We start from the raw sequence: 22,829 nt of genomic DNA on the forward strand, positions 1-22,829 counted from the left end.
GCCCTGGCTGCGTTTTCCTCCCAGGGAAACCTGGGGGATGGTCCCAGCTCCTCCGCGGACCCTCCTGGCACAGCGGGGCGATGCTGCCCAGACCTTCCCAAAAGATGCTCCCAAATCTTTTGGCAGAAGGGGCGGTGAGGATGGGGAGCCTTTCCAGGAGTGGCAGCAGCAAGATGATGGTGGCAGTGGTGTTAGTCCTGAAATGCGGCATCCTTAGAGAAGAATTTTCCTGTCATCAGTGCCAAACTGAACGTTACAGGGATGGGGTTGGCAAAACCCGTCTGGCACCATGTGCTCGTCGCTGCTTCTCCCATCAGGGCTGCAGGAGAAGGAACCCACTTTCACGCGGCAGCAGGAGCGGAGCAGCGAGCAGGGTTTGCTTGTTTGAGAGTAACCTTCTGTAGCAAGATTTAATAAGGGTATCGAGAAAAAGCGGTCTTGTTAGAAAAGCCAGTGTGATGGCTGCTGTCCCTGCCTGGGTTTGGTGTTTTCGTGCAGAATTTGTTCATTTTAGGGTTGGGTGCTGGGCTGGTAGCCGGGGGGTTTTGTGGGAAACTGGGTGGCTCTGAGCCTGTTTGATGCCACAGTTCAGCTCTCAACAAGGCAGAAACTCCTGGAACCCCCCCCTGCAAGTCCCTATGGAGTGGGATCAGGGTGGGGGGGCTGAGACCCTGGCATGGGGGGGGGGGAAGGACCCATCGTCACCCCAAAACCCCACCCCAGCGAGGCGGCTGCAGTGGGAGGTGTTTGCTCGGTGGGTTCGGGGCTCCGCAACCACATTTTCCCATCTTCTTATTTACGCTCCTGAAGGAGCTGCTCCCTTCCCTCCCTCCCCATTAGCCATCCTGGGGAGGTGGGATGCATTTTGGAGTTGCAGTGCTGTGGCTTGCTGCCCATCACAGGCGTCTTGATTGGGGTCCTAAAAATCCTTGCGGCAGGATGAGACCCTCGGGCACTGGCACGTCCAGCAATTTGGCTGCTTGGAGGATGCTTGGAGGAAGCAAATGCCTCGCATTGCTGGGAGAGGCAGAAGGCAACAACGGAGGACGGAGCTCCATAGCGTGAGCCCGTGCCAACCTCCCGGCTGGGGAATTCCTCCTTCTCCTGGTCTTTGGTCCTTGTTGCTTCCTCCAGTCCCGACCACGACCCCGGCATAACCCTGCGGCCCAAGCCTCCGCGCTGGGGCTCTTTGGGGAGATATGGGGAAAAAAATCACAGCTTTATCAGCGCCCTGATTAAAAAGCGGGTGCGCTGGTGGTGCGTGGCTGCGGCCAGGGCTGCATTGCCACCTCGTGGTTATGGGGTCTGAGCCCGGTCCCCAAGCAAAACTGCTTTGGTTAAACTCAACTCTACTCCAGTTCCCAGTTTGGGGTGGGAGAGGGAAACGTAGGTTGCCAGTGGGGTGTGCGGGGGATCCGCACCCCCTCCTTGGGGAGGGAAAGGGGAGCTGCTGCCATCACTTTGGGGCCTTTGGGAGATGGGAAGAGGGTGGGGGAGATGCCCCAGGGGATCAGCGGCTGTTCCCCATCCCCGCTTTTGCAAACATGCTGGCAGGGAGGTGGGGATGGCGGCTGCCGAGCCCGGACAAACCCAGCCCAGCCGGGACACAGGCAGGATGCCCCGTGGTGAGGAGGACGTAGGAAGCAAAGGCTGTCGTGGCTGGACAGATGGGTGGATGGATGGACGGATGTCACTGCTGATGGTGAAGGTGCCTTGAAGCACCTCACAGCATTAAATTTCCAGCCCTTTGGTTTGGCTCTGCTGGGAATCGAGGGACCATTTGGTGTGTCCCCATGTCCCTGTGCTGCGAGCGTTTGGTGCCCAAATGGACTGCTCGGATGGGCTGAACTGGGGAGAGGAGGGATGCCAGGAGGAATGCTGGGCTGGAGGCAAGGAGCTGGGGTACAGTGGTGCAGACATGAGATGCTTAACCCTGGGTGGGGACGTGGGACAATGCGCTGGGGGACAGGGGATGTGTCCCCGGAACACGCCGGCTTGTGAGGTCAGACAGGAGGATCCGTGTTCCTGGGCCACCCCAATGCCAAGGGGCACCCAAGCGATGCTGGCACCCGTAGGACTTATCCTGCTCTTGCTGGCAGTGGGCGGCGAGTGCGAGGACACGGTGGCGGCCAACGTGGGCCATCACACCATGAGCCGCATCGCCGAGCTGCTGTCCCCTTCGGAGTGCCGCCAGCTCCAGGGGTGGCTGGCGGGGCCCGATAAGGACCTGGGGGAGCAGGAGCTGGAGCAGCTCTCCGAGGAGAACAACCCCATCCGTCCCCGCCGCCGCCGCCGCCGCGACCTTCGTGGCCTCGCGGGATGCTCGGAGGCCCTCCGGGACTGGCTGAGGACGGCAGGAGAGGTGATGACCTGGGACTGGCTGGCTCGTGGCCTCCACCAAATTGGGCGCCCCGACATCGCCCTGGAGCTGGGGAAAAACCTGAACCAGGACAGGAGCCTGGAGCTGCGGAGGAACGTGGAGGAGTACGGCCGCACCATGCAGCACCTCACCTCCTCCTTGCTGCTGGAGGGTGAACGGCACGGCGGGGCGCGGGGCAGGAGGGCCCCGGACGGGGACCTGGGGGACCTGCGCTTCGAGAGGCGGCTGCCCCCCCCCGTACACCCGCAGCCTCCTGGGCTGGGTTGGCCCTGTGGTCTTGGGCATCCTGGGGGGCTTCCTCGCCTCCGTCCTCTTCGCCGTGGCCACCGTGTACTCCTGCCGCTGGACGCTGGGCTTGGATGCTACCTGAAATTGGGATGCCACCCGAACTGGAGCACCTCCCAGAAGCTGCTAGAGGGAAAACAAGACCTAATAAAGCCTCGTGGAGGGGCTGAGATCCAGAAACCGACCCTGTGTTTTCTCCTGGGCAGGGAAGGTCCCATCCTCGGCTTGGGTCCTGCTGCAGCATCCAGGGCTGGATGTCCACCAGCCATCCCCATCATCCCCGCCTGCACTGGAGATGTCCCTGGTTGTCGCTGGATGCCAGAGAGCCCTATGGCAAGGATGGAGCTGGGCAGAGCCCCCTTGGCCGTGTCCTTGCTGCAGCCCCAGAGTGGGGTGTCCCCATCTCCCTGCCTCCCCACCCCCCAGGCAGGGAGGGGACAAAAACTCTCTGCTGGGTTATTATGCTAAGCTAGCACCTGGGGTTAATTATTCATGGGAGAGAGGTTAATTATAATACCACTGACCTGATTCGGTGTTGCAGTAGAGGTGTTTTGTGCTGCTTGGAGTTGTCCTGGACGACAACCTTGGTTTTCCAGGAGCTGGGTGTGCCGAGGAGCCGTCCGAGCTGCTGACGGTCTGGGGGCTTCACTGCCTTCTTGGTCTGTCTCTTACTGCGGGTTTAGTTTTTTTCTCTCCATTTCTTAGCCTAAGAACTCCCGTGAAGTAACTAAAAACCACAGGCTGTGTGTTACAGCGAGGCTTGGATGGGGTTTGTGCTGCTGATGGGGCCAAGGAGGGCAGGATGCGACCCGCTGGAGAAAGCGGTTGCACAGGGAAAACTGCAAATATCTGAACGTTTGCACAGGGCGCTGAGATGCCTCGCTGGCTTTTCGTGTGTACCTAGTCCTAAAAACACAAAAGCTGGAGGTCCCCAGGTGATGCTGCCACGGCTGGCTCTGCCCGGTGAGGGTCCCTGGGACCCTGCTGCAGCATCTCTGCTGTCCTGGAGCATCTGCGGCCTCTCCCTGCCACTGAAATCAAACCAGTACAACAAAAAGCGGTGTGCGTGGGGACTCAAAGTGCTTTGGATCTGATTATAGCCTTCTGCATTACTGTAATTAGAATTAAAACCTGTATTTTGTATCAAGAAATGGCTTGCATCAATCCAAGCAGCTAGCAGTGGCATGCAAGTATTGGAGGAGAAAGGGAAGGGCAAATAACAATGAGCGCAGCTTTAAAAGCCGAGTGAAACAGTTCACTATTTATGTAATACCTTTTTCTTTTTTTTTTTTTTTTCTTTTAAATGAAATTGTACCCACTGCCCTTAGAGAGTGCTGTTTCCTGAAGCACCAGCGCAGCCAGTTCCTGGCACAGAGATGCTCCTCTCAGGGCGGCTCCTGACCGTAAGTGAAGGTCAGGGCTCAGCGGCCGTCCCACTCGTGCTGCTGCCGGCCCCGGTGTGGGAATCGCAGCTCCGGGGGTGAAAGGCTGTTTTGCCATCTGCCGCGCCGTCCTCCCGTGCTGCGGCACGTCTGCCTCGGCCACGGGAAGCCCGATGAGCAGCTCATAGCCCGGTGCTGGTGGGATGGTGGGGATCGGAGCTCGGAGGATGCTGTGTCTGATGGTGTTAGAGCTGTAAGGGATGAGGGCGTTTACTCTGGAGCGGAAGGAGGGGTGGTCCCAAAAGCCAAAGATGCTGCTCAGGGGTTGCAGATCTCCCTGGAGCAGCATGCATTTGCAGGGGTAGGCTAATGCAAGGAAGCATGTGCAGAGCAGTTGTGGCAGAATATGTCCCCTAATGCAATTTAGCACTTGGCCTCCCTAAAACAAGAAAAGCCTGAATATGGCCTGCCAGGGCTGGTATGAGCTTTGTGTTGAGACCGTGGGGGTTTCAAAGCTGTGACTCTTCCCCCCAGATGAGGAGCTCGGGTGCTCCTTCAGGGCAGGGGCTGGGTCTGGACGTCCGTGCTTCAGATCAGCCTGGCTTTGTAAAGCCACTGCAGGAGTCCTGCCTCCGCTGTTGGTTTCTACTCCAGAAGTGATGACCTGCCTGAGCCGAGGACGGTGGACTTTCAGGGATGCGGGGCGGGTGGTTGCTGCTGTGCAAAGGTAACAGAATGACAGGGCAGCCAGGAGAAGTTGTTAAAACAAGATGGCCATACCTCTTTATTGCAAATTCCAAAGTAAAAAGATGTACAGTACAAAGGAACTCAAAAGTTCAGACATTGAACTCCCAGCCCGCTGTTTTATCACGTTCCTCCTCCCTCCCTCCCCCAGCCGGCTTCATCCTCCTCCTTTCTTCATGTGAGACAGAACAGAGAATAAAACCTAGGAGCAAAAGTGGGGAGCAAGTACAGCACAGGGCAAAAAAACAGTGTCATGAACAGGTTATGCAAAGGGAAAAGACAGCTCTGGCCCCGACAGTGGGAAGGCGGGTGGCTGGAGCTGTGCGGTTCAGAAGGACGATTGTAGCAGCATTTTTGTCACACCCCCCCAGCGCCCAGCTCAGGCTGCGCACACCTCCGTGCCTGTGATTCTCGGTGCATTACACTTGGTTGCTAATTAAGCCTCACAACACCCCTGTGAGGTAGGGAATGAGACACCCAATTTACAGATGGGTAGAACTGGGACAGGAGGCGGGAGGGAGTCCTCCTTCCCTGTGCCCTGCGCCGAGCACGAGGCTGCGCTCTGCTTGCTGTAGCAGACACCCCCATGCACATACACGCCTCTATAAAATTACAACATGCAGCAAACTGGCAAAGGGGAAATGATTTTTTTTCTTTAATTTGACTTGTTTTTGAAAAAAAATAAATCAAACCAGTGTTGTTGTCTTTGTGCGACACATTGACCCGGTGAGGTGCAGGACAGCACAACCACGCTCTGTCTTGCAGTGCCAGTGGTTTGCTTGCACTAGCTGGCCCTAACTGAGCAGCAAAATTCACATTTGTTTGATAAATTGGACCAAAACTCTAATAGTAAAAATAATTTCAAAGTGCTATCCTCAGCCATTTGACTTGCAACTTCAGGTTAAATCCTGCTCTCCTAACGAGGCAGAGGCAATACCTGCAGCTCATGCCCTGCTCAGCCCTTTGGGTCAAAACTGGGAAAAGCTGGATGGGACGATGGGCTGATGGTGGGGCGTGGGTGTACGGGTCGCCTGCTGCTGGCTGCAGCCCCAATTTAGGGCCCTTCAGCACCCTTGAGCAGCAGGACCCCACACTTGTACCCCAAGCACGGGTAAGGTCCCCACTGACCAGCCCTTGTCACTGCACGGGGGACCCCGCTGGATACGTACTGATTTTGGAGAAAGCAAGCTGAGAACAGGGACGTGAAGTTGTGGTTTTGCGGTGACGTGCCCAAGCGAGGGTTGCAGCGAGAGGTTCCCCCAGCCCTGTCCGTGCACGGGAGCTGCTGGCTCCCGACCTGCCCGGCCGCAGCTGCGCTGATGTTCGGAAGGGAACATCATGATGATGGGGAAGGGTTCGCTGGCGATTCTAGATCTGCTTTGGCTCATCTTTTTAAGTGACTTTTAGTGCCGGTGAGAGGGGCTGCAAGGTTAAGCCCTGCAGACTGAAGTCTCCTCCCTTGCCAGAGCAGGTCCAACGTGGGCGGCAGCAGCAGAGCCGTCCCCCGTGCGTGGAGCAAGGGACGCGTCCGTGTCGCGCTGCAGCTCGACCTGCCGAAGGGCACCTACTTGCCCCGGAGACAGGAGCCCCGTGCAGACGCTGATCCCCCGACAGCATCGGTCCCCACGGACCCAGCGCGGGCAGCTCGGGACGGAGAGGAAGGCTGAGCTGTGTTTGCCAGGCACCCGCGGTGACCCAGCACCCAATAACAGACCAAACTCCCTTCCAGCAGCTTCTACTGCAGCTTACTCTGCTCTCTTCTGCATGGTTTGGATAAAAACTAAAAAAGCCTTGAAGGAAGGATGGAGGAGATGGAGGGGAAGGAGAATGCAACCAGTCAAATAATTGGGACACCAAGACAACCTTACCTTGTACAGTGAAAAGGGTAACATTTATTTTATTTTCTTTTGGCTTATAGTAACGTAATTGTTAATCATGTTGGGTAAGATCATTATGAGCCACCATGCAATTTCTAATACACTAATCTTCACTATTGATCTTTTACAGCTTTAACATTTTTTTTTTTTTTGCGGCAGAAAATAATTCAAACTTGGGTGTGGCCTCTATGTAACATCATGGTTTTATTTTAATTTGTTTTGTTCAACATTGGCTTCTATATTTAAAAAAAAAAAGGTGAACAGGAAAAGTGAATAAAGCAGATTGAATTGGTATTTCTTTATCGCTCTTCCCCTCTGCTCTTTGAAGAACACAGTCACAAATTAACCCAAAAGGGAGGATTTTATAAGTGGGGGAGGGAAGAGAGCAACTTGTTGTAGTCTTGATATTTGGCTATGTCTTTTTAATTGACAACACCACCCTTGCTTTATTCCCACAACCCTGGATTGGGAACATAAATTCTGTGCACGCATTTGAATTTGGAGATTTGCACGATACGAATGTCCCTAATGCTCTTTGACCAAAGTTTCCTCTCTGTCTTTGGCTTCACCCAGTGAAGGTGCACAGAAATGCAGATCCATTGCTTTCAGCACCTGTGAGCTGCGGCTGATGGAAATATCTGCCCTAGGGAGGAAACTAAGAGAGAAAAACAAACCAAAAAAAAAAATCCCCCCGAAACTTTTCTTTGAGCAGAAGGACCGACTCCAGATAACAAACAGTTGAAGAAACTGCTCATTCCTGTTCTTTCTCAGCAATGCTGACTGACAATGCCACTGGCCTCTTGCATTTAATACAGATCTAATGTTAAAAAAATAAATATATATACATAGTTTAAAGGGACTTTTTAAAGTACTTGAGTAGCTTAATGGAATTGCCAGCACGAACACTAAATGTACCAAGCTCCACCTACGAGTCAATAGCCCAGCTTAAGAACAATTATGAAGTTTAGCCAAATCTTGCATAGAAGTGGTCAACTTATTGCACATTGGAACCCAAAAATATATACTTTTGCTGTTGCAAAGACCATTTGCAATAAAGCTTTTTTTTTTTTTTTAAATTTTTTTTGGGGTGGGGGGGTAGGGTTTTGTTTGTCTTTTTTTTTTTTTTTTTTTTCTTTTCTTTAGGGGATGTTTACTGGCTATCTAAAGTCTAAGGAAAACAGAAAAATATTAAAAAAATAAAAATAAACATGGACAATGGCATAAGCCAGAAGCCATTCTATTATTTTTGTAGTTCTTTGTATTTACAAAAAGGCATGCCGATAAAATAAAATGATATATTACAGTATTTATAATATTCTCTTAAAAAGTTCAACCACACTTTTCAGCTATTTTTTCTTTTTTTTTTTTTTTGTGCTGTTTACAATGTAGCCTGTACATATGTATGTAGTTTTTCTTTGTTATTATACATCATATCTTAGGAGCAACTGGGGCAAGAGCTGACAGGATAGAAAAGGTTCCTTGCTGTGTTCCTGGGTGCAGCAGAACTGCTCCACTGACATGGCGATGGCTAGGCTGTGCGTCGAGGACGCCGGACGTGGCACAGATGGCTGCTGGATGGCTTCCTGCTTGGTTTTGTTGTTTGTTTTTTTTAAGTGACTCCTGTAATTTTCTGGGTTGTGAGATTATGCAAACCGAGATTCATCCTGCCATCAAGTTCTGTTGTCTTGGGGTTTGGGGTTTTTTTTTTCCTGCTATTCTGGGTACCCTTAATTTGGTCCGCATTCAAACGCCCGCGCTCAACCTCAGCACCTCCCGGTCGAGGCAAGCAGCAGCACTGACCCCTCGCTTCTCCTTCCAGCCGCCGGCAGAAAAGCACCCGTGCTGCGGCGCTGCCGTCCTACCCTGTAAGAATACCCACGCTGGCCCTGAAGAAAAACATCTCAACCAGTGCAATGGCTGAGAGCTGGCTTAGTCATGAGGACACCATGAAAACAGGATCTGGGGATGTCTGAGTCTTGGTCATTGAGAAAAAGAAATGTTTGGACTTGGCTCGTGATGTTTCTGTGGCATTATTTACTGCTGCAGCGAGAAGACTAGGCAAGAGGTAGCTCCGATTCCTACCCAACCTGCGGGGCCATTTTAGTCGTTGCTCTATGAAAGCGTAAGAAATGGGAAGAACGTGAAGGCACCCGACAGCCGGCTCTCCACCCTGCACCCTGGGACGTGGCCCTTCCTGTGCTGCGTCTTGTTAAAAACCCTCGTGGCTACAGAAGCGAGAAAACCCATGCAGCAACAAAGTGCAGAGCTGCAAAAAAACTAGTACCAAGGGAGGAAGGGTTCAGGGTTTCGGAAAGCCACCCATGGCTCTGCATCCCACCCGGAGGAGGAATCCTGATGGACAACTGAACGCTGTGAGGCATGTCCCCGTCCCCCAGCCCTGCTAGTGGGATCGCTTTGGGTAAGCTCCCCAAATTTCTACCAGTAGAGATAACATGCTACTTTTTTCAGCACTCATCTCTACAAAAAAAAAAAAAAAAGTGTCTATGCTGCAGGATGGAGACTGAATAATAATTAATATTAATGATAAATATTGCAGGATACAAATGAACTTACTGACTGGTATTTAAGCCCTAGATTTTGGTTTTACAGTGACATAGTATAACAAGCCATTCTCAGTTTTTATCATCTCCCCTTGGATGAGGTCCAGAGCAGCATTTAGTTTTGTTATATTTCAGTGTGCAAAAAAGGATGGCTGTATGGAAAAAAAAAAAAAAAAGACAAGTTGTTAAACATACACACACAATTATTTCATCTGCTTGTTTCTTTTTGTTGTTTGTTTTTTTTTTTTTTCTCCTACTGGCGGGTCTATGAAAGATCGCTAAGAACTGGGAAGTATTGGTGAAGGGCATGATTATTGTTAAAAGTTTCTCCAAATACAGTGTACGGTAGTCAGTGGAGTGCCTCAAATTTATGGCTTAACACACTGCTGTGGACAGATTATTGAGTGTCTTGTGGTTTAATGGTTCCTCATGCATGGTTCCTGGTCACGGCATGCCATCATGCAAATCGTTTCTATGCATTGAACGAGCACTTTTTTGGGGGGAATCAGCCTGAGCTGTCTCCAGGCTGAAGGTACCCAATTACCCCATCTCCCAAACCAAGTAAAGCCCATGTAGAAAGTAGAATGCAGATAATAAATATCAAATAAACTATGACAATTAAATGGCATGGGCTAAATGGGTGGTTTGTTTCTTTTCTCCTTTTTTTTTGTTTTACTTGTTTTAACTTTTTTCTTTTTTTCTTTTTTTTCTTTTTTTTTTTTTTGCTGCTTAACTAAATGCAAATCTAGTTTTGCATGAACAAACCCTTTAACATTGTGACTTCTGGGTTTTCTTTCAATAATAATCAACAAAATGGGAAAATAAAATCCATTTTTGGCTGCTTTGGAAAATACATGAATCCCAGCAGCAGGTTTTGTTTCTGTGTGTGTGTGTTTTATTTTGCTTGTTTGTCCTAAGTTGCATTGACTGATGTGGAACATGCAGTATCCACCTGCCCAAACAATAGAAAATCCTTTTTTTTTTTTTTTTTTTCCTTTTTTGTGTTTAAATGTTTGTTTACAAGGGTCCTTTAAACAGGTGGTAGGTCACTGCTTTAGATGCAACGCTGTCACACAGTAAGCAGACTATGTTTGGTATAAGATCTTCAGGTAAGTGTCTCCACAGCTGTTCTGTATTGATATATTTCATGAAGTTTGTAAACAATCTTTTCACTTGCAAATATTTTAATTTGTACAATTCTATTATTTTGTCTCAACACTTGGATTCCCTGACCTCTTTTTGTCTTTTTGCTCTTTCTCGTCTTCCTTCCTCTGCCCGTTGCTGTTTCTCCTTCTCAGGTTTGGTAACACTGTCATATGATGGGAGAGATGCAGTAGATGGTGTACCTTCTTTTTTCTCCCTGTTTGTTCCTCCGTTTTCCAGTTTTGTGGAGACAGGCCTTCGGCTAATAAAGCCCCGTCTTGCTAAACGAGCCCTGTAAGCCCTCTGGATAACCACTGCTGAAACTTCTTCCTGCTTACGCCTCAGCGTAGTTGTGATAGGCTCATAAGACACTTTGGAAGGGTTGGATGCCACAAATCTTTCCTCCATCTGTTGTCTCAGTATATCCAGCTCTCCGCTGTCCCCCAGGACACGTTTGGTGAAGGCAAACAGGATGTCTAAACAGTGGATCCTGTCTCCACTTACCATAGGCAGATCCATGGCAATGAGTTCAATGGTGTTGGGTTTTGGGACGCGGAGAGGATGTTCCAAAGCATCAGCAAAGTCTGCGAGCTTGCTGTACTCTATGAACTGTGTGGCATCGGGGTCGAATTTCTCCCAGATCTCGTAGAAGGTCTCAAAGTCGTCCTCACTTAGTGGATCTGCACTCTCCTCTGTCGCCACGCTGAAGTTCTCCAGGATGATGGCAATGTACATGTTGACCACGATTAGGAAGGAGATGATGATGTAACTCACAAAGAAAAATATCCCCACCGAAGGGTTCCCACAATCCCCCTTAAAACCACTCCCAGGGTGCTCCTTCTCTAGGTCGCAGTCTGGAGGCCGGTTTAGGATTGGCAGCAGCAGGCCATCCCAACCAGCTGATGTAGTGATCTGGAACAAGCAGATCATGCTGTTGCCAAAGGTCTCAAAATTGAACATATCATCTATGCCAGCCTCATGCTTGACGTAGGCAAAGTTTGACATGCCAAAGATGGAGAAGATGAACATGACCAAGAACAGCAAGAGGCCAATGTTGAACAAGGCAGGCAAGGACATCATTAAGGCAAAAAGCAAGGTGCGGATTCCTTTGGCTCCTTTGATCAAACGCAGGATACGTCCAATGCGAGCCAGTCGGATGACTCGGAAGAGAGTGGGTGACACAAAATACTTCTCAATGATTTCAGCCAGGAACATTCCTAAAGAAGAAGAGAAGGAACAAGTGTGACAATGGAGATGTGCAGGCTGCTGCTGCTTCTGAACCTAGTCAAGGGACTGGGTACGCAGAACACCTGGGTCAGATTTTCAAAGAGGGGGTCTGCAATTAACAGGCCTCACCTTCAGGCAGCTAAGTCTTAGCTGGATGCTTTGGCTCCCTAAGTACTTCTCCTCAATGGAGAGGGAGAGGGGTACAGCTGCAGAGCAAGTGATTCATTCCACCTGGATAAGGATGGATGAGTTGCTTCTTGGAGATGTCTAGCTCTCAGTGCCTAACTCTGCCATGGGAGTCAGCTTATGGACTCTATTTTGAAGGTGCTAAAAAACGTGTAAGATAAATCTTATTTCAAGCAGCAGACAAACCTGGATCTGAGTTTTAGACTGCCGGACAGTCTCTAAATGTTGGTGCTTTGTCAGTACGCCTGGGCAGAGCTGTGTGCAGCCAAGCTTTTTGAGTGACCCCGTCATATTTGTGAGGTTATGCGTATTTTACAGGTTAGATGCTAAAAAACCAAAAACCTGTTGGAGGAACTGATTGATTCAACATTCAACCAAACCGAAAACAAGAGTTCAAATCACATGCTGATGTAGGAAGCACTGCAATGCTATTTTCAGTGGTTAGTAAGCATTATAACATTCTGATGAGGTGAGTAAAATTTCTGTTTTTAAAGACAGGGAGAGTAATTGTCAAGTGTTTTACTCCATACAACTGGAAATGAATGCCAGAACAGAGGGAGGAGGGTGCATTAGTCAGGCCTTCAAGCTGCCAAATTCTGCCACAGTCTCTTCACAAGGCTAAAAAGAGAACCTAGAAGTCCTGGTACCTATATACGCCCTTCAAAGATAAGAATGCGCTCTACTCTGCAACCACCAAGACAGCCTAGCACTCACAGACCTCTAATTGGTGTCGCACTTACCCACGATGGACAGAATCACAACCACGAAGTCAAAAATGTTCCACCCGATGGTGAAATAATAGTGCCGCAAGGCGAACATCTTCAGCACACACTCACAGGTGAAGAAGATGACAAACACCAGGTTGATCCAGTAAAGGATGTCCTCCATCTGCTTGCTTTGTGTGTCCGTCTCCACCATCATGGTCACCATGTTGAGGCAAATGAGCATCATGATGACTATATCAAATGCTTGCTGAGTAACAAAGTCAAAGACAGCTCCTTGAATGCGGTTCTGTGCAACAGGAGAGAGACAATGAACCAAACAAGTCTGAACAAAAATCTACCATTAGTCAACAAATTATTGCACTGTTGGTGGAAACAGGGATGAGGACATAATTTTTTCAGTATCTTATGAAGCTTTCAAAGCAAACTGTAGCCCCAATTTGATCTGTTTATGGGAAAGGTAAGAAAATGCTATTTTTTATACCTCAAACATGCTACCATAACCCTATTTCCAGCATATCTTCCTCTTTACCTTCGGCCTCAAGAGAGTGATGCACTTCCATTACAACTGGAGAAAGCAGCCACATCTACCTTGCAGTGGTGACTCTGACTGCAGGGTACTTGAACTAGATTTTCAACTAACTCTTTTGCATCCTGGCAGCAGTCTAGTTCCAGCTGCAGGCAGAGCAGCAGGATGCCTTATCCACAGCAGTATCTAAGGGACTCAGCCAATAGCACATGCAAAGCCTTCCAAGAAAGCAGGGAAATGCACTTAGGTCTCGATCAATGCATCTCATAAGGCTGGCTAATTGTCCAAGATCCCGCTCACTAACATCAGGAGGCCTCCTACTCTCCGTCTATAGCCTCCCAGCCAGACGGGGTTTTCAGATTGTTTTGTTGATTCAAGTGAGCCATCTGATTAACATCAACCACAGCTGTAGCATTTTAACCTTTCTCAGATGATACCTGAATTATAACAACAAGACCATGGTGATGTGGAGTCCAGCATGAATTAGAACAAAGGATGCTTTTGCAGCCGAAGCTCCTTTGAAAGTCTACTCTGCAGGTTTTTACCTTCAGTTCCCTTTATAACATACTCACCAGAGGTCTGGGAATAGGTTTTTGAGGTTTCTTTGAGCCCAGTTTTTTCATGGCATTATAGTACTTCTTTTGTTCTTCCGTCATGAAAATATCTTGACCTCCAAAGTAAAGGGGCAAAAGGAAAACTGGTTACAATCAGCTCATACACCAGAAGGGAAAGGAATAACATCCTAGCGAAGTCATGAGAATACCTGCCATATGGGAAGTTGGTGGCAGCTATTTTAGACAGAAATAACTTATACTAATACTCAAGGTGTACTGATTTTCCTTTAAAATAACTTATACTAATACTCAAGGTGTACTGATTTTCCTTTAAAAACTGAGTATTTTTCCTATGAATAACCTGTTTTATTGCACGACATCCTTCCCAATTCCCTCTATCCCATTTGTGATAAACAGGTAGCAGAGATGTCAGGCCATTTAGCCTACACATCCTCAGCTTGGCTTGCAGAGAAGAAAAGCAGTATATGACAGAGAGGTGGAAGGAGAGGCAAGGAAGACATCTTACTTCCAGTCTGTATATTTTAGTCAAGGCAAAACCCCCCAGAAATGCATGAAAATTAGCCTAGGGAAAATGTCTAATCTGGCTAGAGTTTTACATAAAGCTTTGGGCTGCCTCTTGTACTCCCCGAGCCTGTTCAGCCAGTCTCAGTGGGGCCGGGTAGGGAGTGATGCAATAAGAGTCACAGCGGTTCTGCAGCCCGCAGCTCTAAGAGGGGAGGCTTGTGCTCCAGACTGAAGGTCCTTGGGCTTTATTTTGCAGAAAAACCCATCGGCCTGAAGACTCAATGTTGCTCTAACAGGTCTCAGCTCTCCTACTACAAACACAGATCACTTATCTTTTTCTTTTGTTGATTGAAGTTGTCAATGATGACACCAATGAACAAGTTCAGGGTGAAAAAGGAGCCAAAGATAATGAAGATAACAAAATATATGTACATGTAAATGTTGTCCTCATACTTGGGTTGCTCTTCTTGCTGAATGGGAGATGAGAAGAGAAATAAATGACATTTCAAAGACGTCATACAAATATAGTCAAAATGAGATTGGTCATGTTTCCAAATATTCCCATGTAAGTCAGTCCTGCTTTATAAAGCTGTAGTTATATATGGAAAACTGTGCCCTCACACTGTTTTAAGTAAAGCAAAAAGTATATGCATGTATATTGTATGTATATACCAGGAGAATGGTGATCTAATTTTCAGAACTATAATATGCTACAGTTTAAACTGACTTTCACTGTAAATGAGGTCAGTGCCCATAAAATATATAGTAGTTTGCAAATTACAAAGGAAATTATCATTTTAATGACAAGCACTGTCAAAGTGAAGACATCGTTCGTTCTTTTGAAGAGGGACATGTAAGACCAGAAAGAGAAGAACATTTTTTACACTGTCCCGACATAGTCACGCTACTTGTTTCCAACCCTGCATTCAGTGTAGGACAAGGAAATCCATTTAAAAATCTTTTAATATAAAACCAAGAGAAGGAAAAAAAATTAGAAAGCAAAAAGGAAGTAATGGTATTTGCATGATTTCAGCATGCAAGAACAAGAAAAGTGTCTGAAGAGCGAGCTCCAACCCAGACATAATTTCAAAACTGTATTCAAACCGACACTCGGGCTCCCATGTAGATGCAAGGTTCATGGAGGACCACGTGGCTAATTCCTCCCCATAATTTATTCTGATGATGAAATATACAACTTCATTGTATTCCTTTCTTCACTGTATTTCTACTCCAGCAGGAGCTTCCCTGCCCCTAAAGCATCCGAATAACCCTGCCCTCTTCTGGACTTTCTTGAGCATCTTTTAACTTATCACACTAACAGAGCAAATGAAACAATCACAGCATTAAATACATAATGTAAGCATAGTTCTACAATTTTTACTCTTAATTTTACCAAAGCAAAACAGCAGAGTGAAATACTGGGAGGTGAGGTTGTGGTCATGCACTTTACCTTTCTGGAATCTACTGCTGCATACATGATGTCCATCCAGCCCTTGAAAGTAGCCTAGCAAAGAAAACACATGTTCTCTTAGGATTCACCCAAAGTCAAAGAACAAGTCTGATTGGTGCCAGCTATGTCAAGGATTCCCTGGCACTCTTGATTGCCCCGTATACTGAACTTTAACATTACTCAAATATTTCTCTTTTCATTTAATCTAAATGACATGAATCAAGCTCGAGAAGCGAGCCCATGTGAACCTCACAAAGTTCAACAAGGCCAAGTGCAAGGTCCTGTACCTGGGTTGGGGCAATCCCCGATATCAACCCAGGCTGGGGGCTGAAGGGATTGAGAGCAGCCCTGCCGAGAAGGACTTGGGGGTACTGAGGGATGAAAAGCTGGACATGAGCTGGCAATGGGTGCTCACAGCCTGGAAAGCCAACCGTCTCCTCGGCTGCATCACCAGCAGCGTGGCCAGCAGGTCAAGGGAGGGGATTCTGCCCCTCTGCTCCGCTCTGGTGAGACCCCCCCCAGAGCACTGCATCCACCTCCGGGGTCCTCAGCACAGGAAAGACATGGACCTGTTGGAGCGGGTCCTGAGGAGGGCCGCAAAAACGATCCGAGGGCTGGAACACCTCTCCTATGAAGAAAGGCTGAGAGAGTTGGGGTTGTTCAGTCTGGAGAAGAGAAGGCTCTGGAGAGACCTTATATCAGCCTTTCAATACTTAAAGGGGGCTTATAAGAAAGATGGGGACAAACTTTTTAGCAGGGCCTGTTGCGATAGGACAAGGGGTAACAGTTTTAAACTAAAAGAGGGAGGATTTAGACTAGATATAAGGAAGAAATTTCGTACAATGAGGGTGGTGAAACACTGGCATAGGCTGCCCAGAGAGGTGGTGGATGCCCCATCCCTGGAAACATTCATGGTCAGGTTGGATGGGGGCCTCGGCAGCCTGATCGAGTTGGGGATGTCCCTGCTCATGGCAGGGGGGTTGGACTGGATGGCCTTGGAAGGTCCCTTCCAACCCAAACTATTCTATGATTCTATGATAAATGAATCTAAACAGGTTTACTGTTGTCTGATGGAAGGTTTTTTAGACTCTTTGAAGAGCAGAGTTGGGGTCACCTGCTGAGATGGGAGACCCCCACTACGCAAAGGGATGAAAGATAAAATGCCAATTTTATTCCAGATCCAAGCCCAAGTGGGATTAATGGGATGCTGTATTTCATGGAGAGAGGGAAGCAGTCAAAAGGCATTAGAAGCAGCTTGTATTTACCACTACTAGGGAGATGGTGAAAGCAAAACTTACAACTTGCAGAAGAGCCAGATATCCTGCCCCAACGTTGTCAAAGTTAATTTTCACGTTCTTCCATCGAATCTCAGTGGAGTTGGGTGGCATCAGTGCTTCGCAGTCTGTCTTGTTGTTAACAATATTTATTTCAAAGCGCTCCTCAGCTGTTTCATTAAAGCAGTAATGATATTTCCCGGCAAACAGGTTAACCCCCATAATGCTGAAAATCAGCCAGAAGATAAGGCAGACCAACAACACATTCATAATGGAAGGGATAGCGCCAACCAAGGCGTTGACAACCACCTGTGTTGGAAGGGGTGGGAAAAAGTTTCAGTATAAAACACAAGGCAGGAAACAGCAAGCATCAATACAGCTGTTTTTGGGGGGGGAATAGGAGGTAAGGCCACTGACAGATCTGTGGCATTTACTCCATGCAGAAGTTGGCAGTGAACTTATTCCAAGCGGTAAAAAAATTCTGCTTAAAAGCCACCTACTGAAGCTCTGTTTTTAAAATAAAACAGGCCACGTTGTTAGATTTACTGGGTTTGATTTTGGATTGTTACTTCTTCAGTTAAACAACAATTATTTTCAATAATTTTAGTTGCCAAAAGGGAGATGGGGGCATTACTGAGTGAGGCTCAGACTCTCTTCTTAGTAACAAACAGGCTCCTAGCTAAAATTTTCTCAGAGCCAAGTTTGAGGACACTTTTGCTCATGGATTTGATGGCTCTTATCAGCCAGTGGCCCTTACGGCCATTCCCCACTTTCAAACAAGGCTGTTATCACTTCAAAGCCTGCCTCCTGCTCCCACCGAGGTCACCAGCAAACTTACGTGGCACTGACTTCGGTGGGGACAGGACCAAGCCCAGCATTGCTCTGTTAAGACTAAGCAGTGAGTTGCTAAAAACATCAAGATCATATTTGTGACTAAGCAAGGCCAATCATGTTGTCTCAGGCAGACAGCTGAGCATGCAGCTATGCAGGCTCAAGAAGACAGAAAAGCCATGTTCCTTCCTCCAAACTGCAGCAAACACAGCGGGAAGCGATAACGGGTTTTGTCAGAGCTCGTATCTTCCACCATCTCCTAATTTTAGCCTTTCACAGTTTGGGAGCACCATGTCCCTAAGCATCACTGGCCAACACATGACAAAATGTAAGCTATCAGGCTTTTAATAGAGTTAGGTCAGCAGGATATTAAATCTTTTATTATGATCTCCTAATTTAGATTCCTTTAATAGATGAACAGAATCTAAACTGTTTTTACCCCTTTGCCTTAGTTTTGAAAGACTACTCAATTACACAGTGATTCGGGAGTCCTCAAGTAGTAGCACCTGAGCCACAACTGGTCCTGGCCACCATCAAGTGTCCCCTCTCCTCCTGCAACATCTGTTTGCTGGATGCAACCACCACACACGTGATAAGCTCTGCAGCAAGCACCTGTCCTCCAGGAAAAGTGAACACAACAGTGATCTAGACAGTAAGTAGCATTACAACAACTGGTAAATGACATCACGAATTCATCACTGTATATACCCAGTGAGGTATAAAGACACAGGTCGGAGTCGAGCCCTCCAGACAGGCTCTATACAGAATGCCTTTGCTTTCATTCTCCCTTCATCCAAACAGGATGCTCTGCTGCTGAACACCAACACAGCAGCAGTACGCCTTTTTGGTTTAAGATCCTTCAGATATCTATATGCTGGTTTATTCCAGTTCATCATGGGAAGCAAAAAAAGTGTCATATCCTCCTCAAATATGGTCACTTACAGTACAGTAAATTTATACAGCATTCAAAAAGATCTGAGAGAAGGAACATGGCTTTTGTGTGCAGACTGACAAAAATGCATGCACGTTTCATAACATTACTGTCAAACTTCCTGAATAATTTAAGAGCAGAGCAAGCTCTTGAAAATGCAGATTACTATGGAGTAGAGAAAAGCAAAGAACTACATTTTATGTTTCCTTTGCAAAGGCATTTCAAATCTCTATTCTCTGCCTCAGAAGAATTGTTCTGGTTGTATGGGGCAGCAACACTTGTCTTCAAGTCAAAACAAAGGAAAAATAATTGGATTTAGGTAACTAACAGGGCTGCAGTCGTAACTCTCTATCAATTTTGCTGTGGTGAAAATCTCCCACTTTAAGCATGCGCATTTCCTGATTGTGCATTAGAAATCACAGCTTCTCTCCAGCACGGCTTAAAAATAGCTTTTAATATCTACTGGTTTAGTGCTAGGTCTTTTCCTTTGTGATCATACTCTCAGGTGGGACCTGAAGCCAGCCCAGCAAAAGCTCTGGCTTTGTGTCAATGGAAAAGTTTTCATCCTTTGTGCCTGTATTATAGAATAAAGTTTAGAATTAAGCTAACTGACACAAAGAAATAATAGCAGGATAACATACTAGGGAAGAAACAACCCTCTTTGGATTTGTTATTATATCATTTATTCCTATCGCTTCCTATGGAATTTGAGGATTCCTGATGAGCTCTCATTGCCTTTCTCACGCTGTATTTTGTGCTCAGTTATACTACAGCGAATTCAAAGGAGATCAGAAGGATCCAGGTGGAATTGCTCCAGTCAGACCCTGAAGTAAAACTGCGACTGCTATTCTCTTCCCTTTTTTTTTAATACATAATTTTATCTCTTGTAGTATCTCTAATTGTGAGCTAACTAGGATTTAGCATGAAAGACCTACATTATTGTTCTAAGAGCAACTGGGAAACCCATTAATACAACATATGCTTTACTTAACAGAAACATACAATTTTTTTGCATGTTCTTATAAGACTATTTCAATCCCAAATGGAAAAAAATACAGAATATTAGTGGCAAAGTAGCAAGACACTGCACTAATTTCAAATCCCCAAGAGAGTGGTGCTGTCTAACAATTTGAGGAAAGCTTGTTAAGTTCAATGCTTTGCTTGTGCTTTGTTGCTAGTTCCACAGTGACAGGACAGGGGACCGTAAAGCATGGTAAAAGGGAGGGAGTGGAAAGGAAAAGCTTCACTATCAGACAAGGCTTCCAGTCACCACCAGACTGGACCGAGAACAACAAGGTGCAACAAGAGGAATTAAACCAAAGCCTTTTTTGCAAACAGCTGAGCTCCCCGCCAGTCCCTTCCTGAAGGCCTGAGTGATCCGAGAAAGGAAGCAGCCTTTTACCCCCTTGCAGGCAGATTGCATTTTTAAAAACCCCTCAGATAAAGTCTTTCAATCCAATTCCACCAGCAGCCAACACCTAGAGGGGCTGGAGACACTGAGGTGGTTCAAATTCTGCTTCTTTGCACCTGGTGATTCTCCCTAGATAAAAAAAGTTACAGCTGAGAAGCCCCCTCAGATGCTAGAGGTAAAAGCCAGGCTAAATGAGAACAGCCAAGTGTTAACATTGTCTACAAATGGCATGTGGTTTGGGCCAGTAATTAATGTAATGAGGCAGCTTAATGCATCTCCCTTTCTTAAGAGGGAAGGGTGCAGCGGTGGGCAGGGTGAGGGGACATCCACGGTAGAGGTGATCGAGTCAGCAGCTGCATCATGGTTCTATTTGGAATTTTCTTTCCACCAGTTTTGATCAGTTCTAGCATGCTTAAAAAAAACCGCTCCACAGGCATGCAGAAGGATCAGCTGCTAATGGCATCTTACCCTCATCCCCTCAAATCGGGACAACGCTCTTAAAGGCCTCAAAGCTCTTAGTGTCCTAAGGGACTTTATGGCACCTAGTTCCGAGTAGCCCAGGGCATTAGCTATAAGGCTGACTAAAGAGACCTACACAGAAAATAGAGAGAAAAAAAAAAAAAAAAAAAAAAAAAGAAAGAAAAAAAGAAAGAAAAAAAGAAAAAGAAAAAGAAAAAAAAGGTTCCAGACTGTTAGAATGAATCCCCTAGCACTGATTGCCCAGCCCAGACTGCCAGCCTGGGCGGCCCCCATAATAAATACCGAAGACATGACACCAGCTGCCTACTTCACTTGACTGAAACGACCTGGAAGGAAATAATGCGGTTGAGAAAGGCATAAGAAAAGAACATAGGGGAAAGATAAGTGAGAGAAAGGCAGAGACACACAGACGGAGAAGGGGTCTGTTGGAAGGAAGAGCCCAAACGATGACAAAAACCTTACCCTCGCCCTTTACTGTCTGCAGGATCCCAGCGGCTCCCATTAAATTTAAGCCAGACAAATTTTAAAGGTACCTATGAGAAAGAATACAGATAAATACACACACTGCACAAACTGCACTCAACTTGTATAGCAAGCCACCGTGCTCACGCTGAGTGGTGGTGCTTCATCCGTGGCAATGGCCTTCAGGGACAGGACGTGTGCCTGAGCTTGCTCCTGCCAAAATAATTCTGAAAAACGTAAACACTGACCCCGTCACGCATGGTGCTGAGGCAGCCAATTCCAACATTTACTGCCTGAAAACCCAAGGATGGCTGTGTTTTTTCTGCTTGTAATACAGAGCAACTGTTGCGCGCTTTTTTTGCCTCCTTGAAGTTGCAGTGACATTTGTGAGCATCTCTGAGGGAGGATGAGGATAGGTAAGCCCATTTTACAGATGGGCAAACTGAGGTGTAGAGCAATTGTGTGGTTGCTCAGGCTCATACACTGAAACTATGACACAGCTTGGGACAGCATTCTTATATCTATTTTTCAACACCATAACCACAAAGACCACCTATTTCCTTTAGCAGCCTGGAATCAGCTTTAAGCTCTACACTTGTGAATTACCAAATACCCTTAACCAAAGGGTACTGAGGGCAGCTCAGGGTCCCACAGGATTAAGCCCTGTACTACCAAAAGCCTGAAAGCATGGGGCCATCTACTTTTTGACCTGGCATGTGTGTTTAGGGCAGCAGTCCATTCCCCACGCGAGTCAATGGAAAACTCTTTAGATTAGATCAGACATGACTTGGCCATATGTAAAGAGTATCTACAGACACCATTTCATCAGCATCCCACTATCTTCCATTTTTGGCTAGTATCACATTACAGACACAGATAAGAACAGATATATCAACCTTCTTCAAGGAAAAAAAAAAAAACCATCAATATACAGTAACAAATAATGGAAAAACATGAGACCTCCTCCTATAACAGGTGGGGTTTTTTAGCTTAATTCTCAGAATAGGACACTTCCTATTTATCATTCTTTTTAAATAAAGGGATATTAAGATAATAACGTGAAATTAATTATAAGGACGATTCTTATTCCACACATATTCCAGGGAAATTTCAGAACCAGTTTTCAAATGCATGAACATGTGGGAAAACATAGAAACTTCATCTCATTTTACTGTTTGTGCATGTGCTTCACACTTTTTCTGTCTTCATATCTGCCCCAAAATAAGTGGCCACAACATATGGCAACACAGCTCTCTCTTTTTTCCATGTGGTTTTCTGATTTTAAAATTACACTCATTAAAAACATGCTAAGGGTGTCCCAAAGGTTTACAACAAAGACTTTGTGAAGCAAAATCAGCGTACTCGGGAAGGGACCAAGCCCACAGCCACGCTGGTACATTAAAGTCCTGGTCCCAAATTTCAAAATACGGATGGGATTTGGAGGTATGGGCTGTAAGGTCCATATACAGAGAAATACAGCATTTTACCCCGTAAATATAATACAGGGTACAGGCTTCACTGAATCCTCACTTTTACAGCTTCTTCCCCTTGGGATAATGCCCCGGTCCCGAGTAGGAAACTAACACAACGGCAGTAAAACGTCTAAAGGCTGTTTTAACTTTCATGGGGTCTTTTCAGTATTATTCTCTTGGGACACTCCGACAGAAGACACAGCAGGCACCGATGTCAGACAAAAGGAATTCCAGATTGACTGAAAAGCAGAAGCCTTCATTATTACCCAGAAAAAGACTTTGTCTTCACAAATACACCCAGCAAGCTTTGGGAATCAGAGGAGAAGGGTTATTTGACAATGCTATCAAACCTGAAAAATAACATTCAAGAGCGTTGTTATGATGCAAAGGCTTATTCTCTATT

General features: G+C 46.7%; 2 protein-coding genes across 10 annotated transcripts in view; one reads left to right on the forward strand and one right to left on the reverse strand.

Moving 5' to 3' along the window:
• Positions 1-2,059: 2,059 nt before the first annotated feature.
• TMDD1 (transmembrane and death domain 1) lies at positions 2,060-2,750 on the forward strand. Its single transcript, XM_041128798.1, is given in 2 exon segments — positions 2,060-2,605; positions 2,607-2,750. Coding segments are annotated over 2 exon segments (690 nt in total).
• Positions 2,751-4,800: 2,050 nt separating this feature from the next.
• Positions 4,801-22,829, reverse strand: part of SCN8A (sodium voltage-gated channel alpha subunit 8) — a 61,891-nt gene continuing 43,862 nt past the window's right edge. For all 9 annotated transcript variants that reach the window (XM_030037175.2, XM_030037171.1, XM_030037176.2 and 6 more), the window contains 7 exons: positions 20,481-20,603; positions 16,864-17,148; positions 15,566-15,619; positions 14,448-14,585; positions 13,609-13,713; positions 12,526-12,796; positions 4,801-11,589 (listed from right to left, as the gene is read on the reverse strand). In XM_030037175.2, coding sequence (XP_029893035.1) covers positions 10,442-11,589; positions 12,526-12,796; positions 13,609-13,713; positions 14,448-14,585; positions 15,566-15,619; positions 16,864-17,148; positions 20,481-20,603 — 2,124 coding nt within the window. In that variant the 3' untranslated portion in view covers positions 4,801-10,441. The remainder of the gene's footprint in view (positions 11,590-12,525; positions 12,797-13,608; positions 13,714-14,447; positions 14,586-15,565; positions 15,620-16,863; positions 17,149-20,480; positions 20,604-22,829) is intronic.

This window comes from Aquila chrysaetos, chromosome 15 (genome assembly GCF_900496995.4).
Source record: "Aquila chrysaetos chrysaetos chromosome 15, bAquChr1.4, whole genome shotgun sequence".
Classification (NCBI taxonomy): Eukaryota; Metazoa; Chordata; class Aves; order Accipitriformes; family Accipitridae; genus Aquila; species Aquila chrysaetos.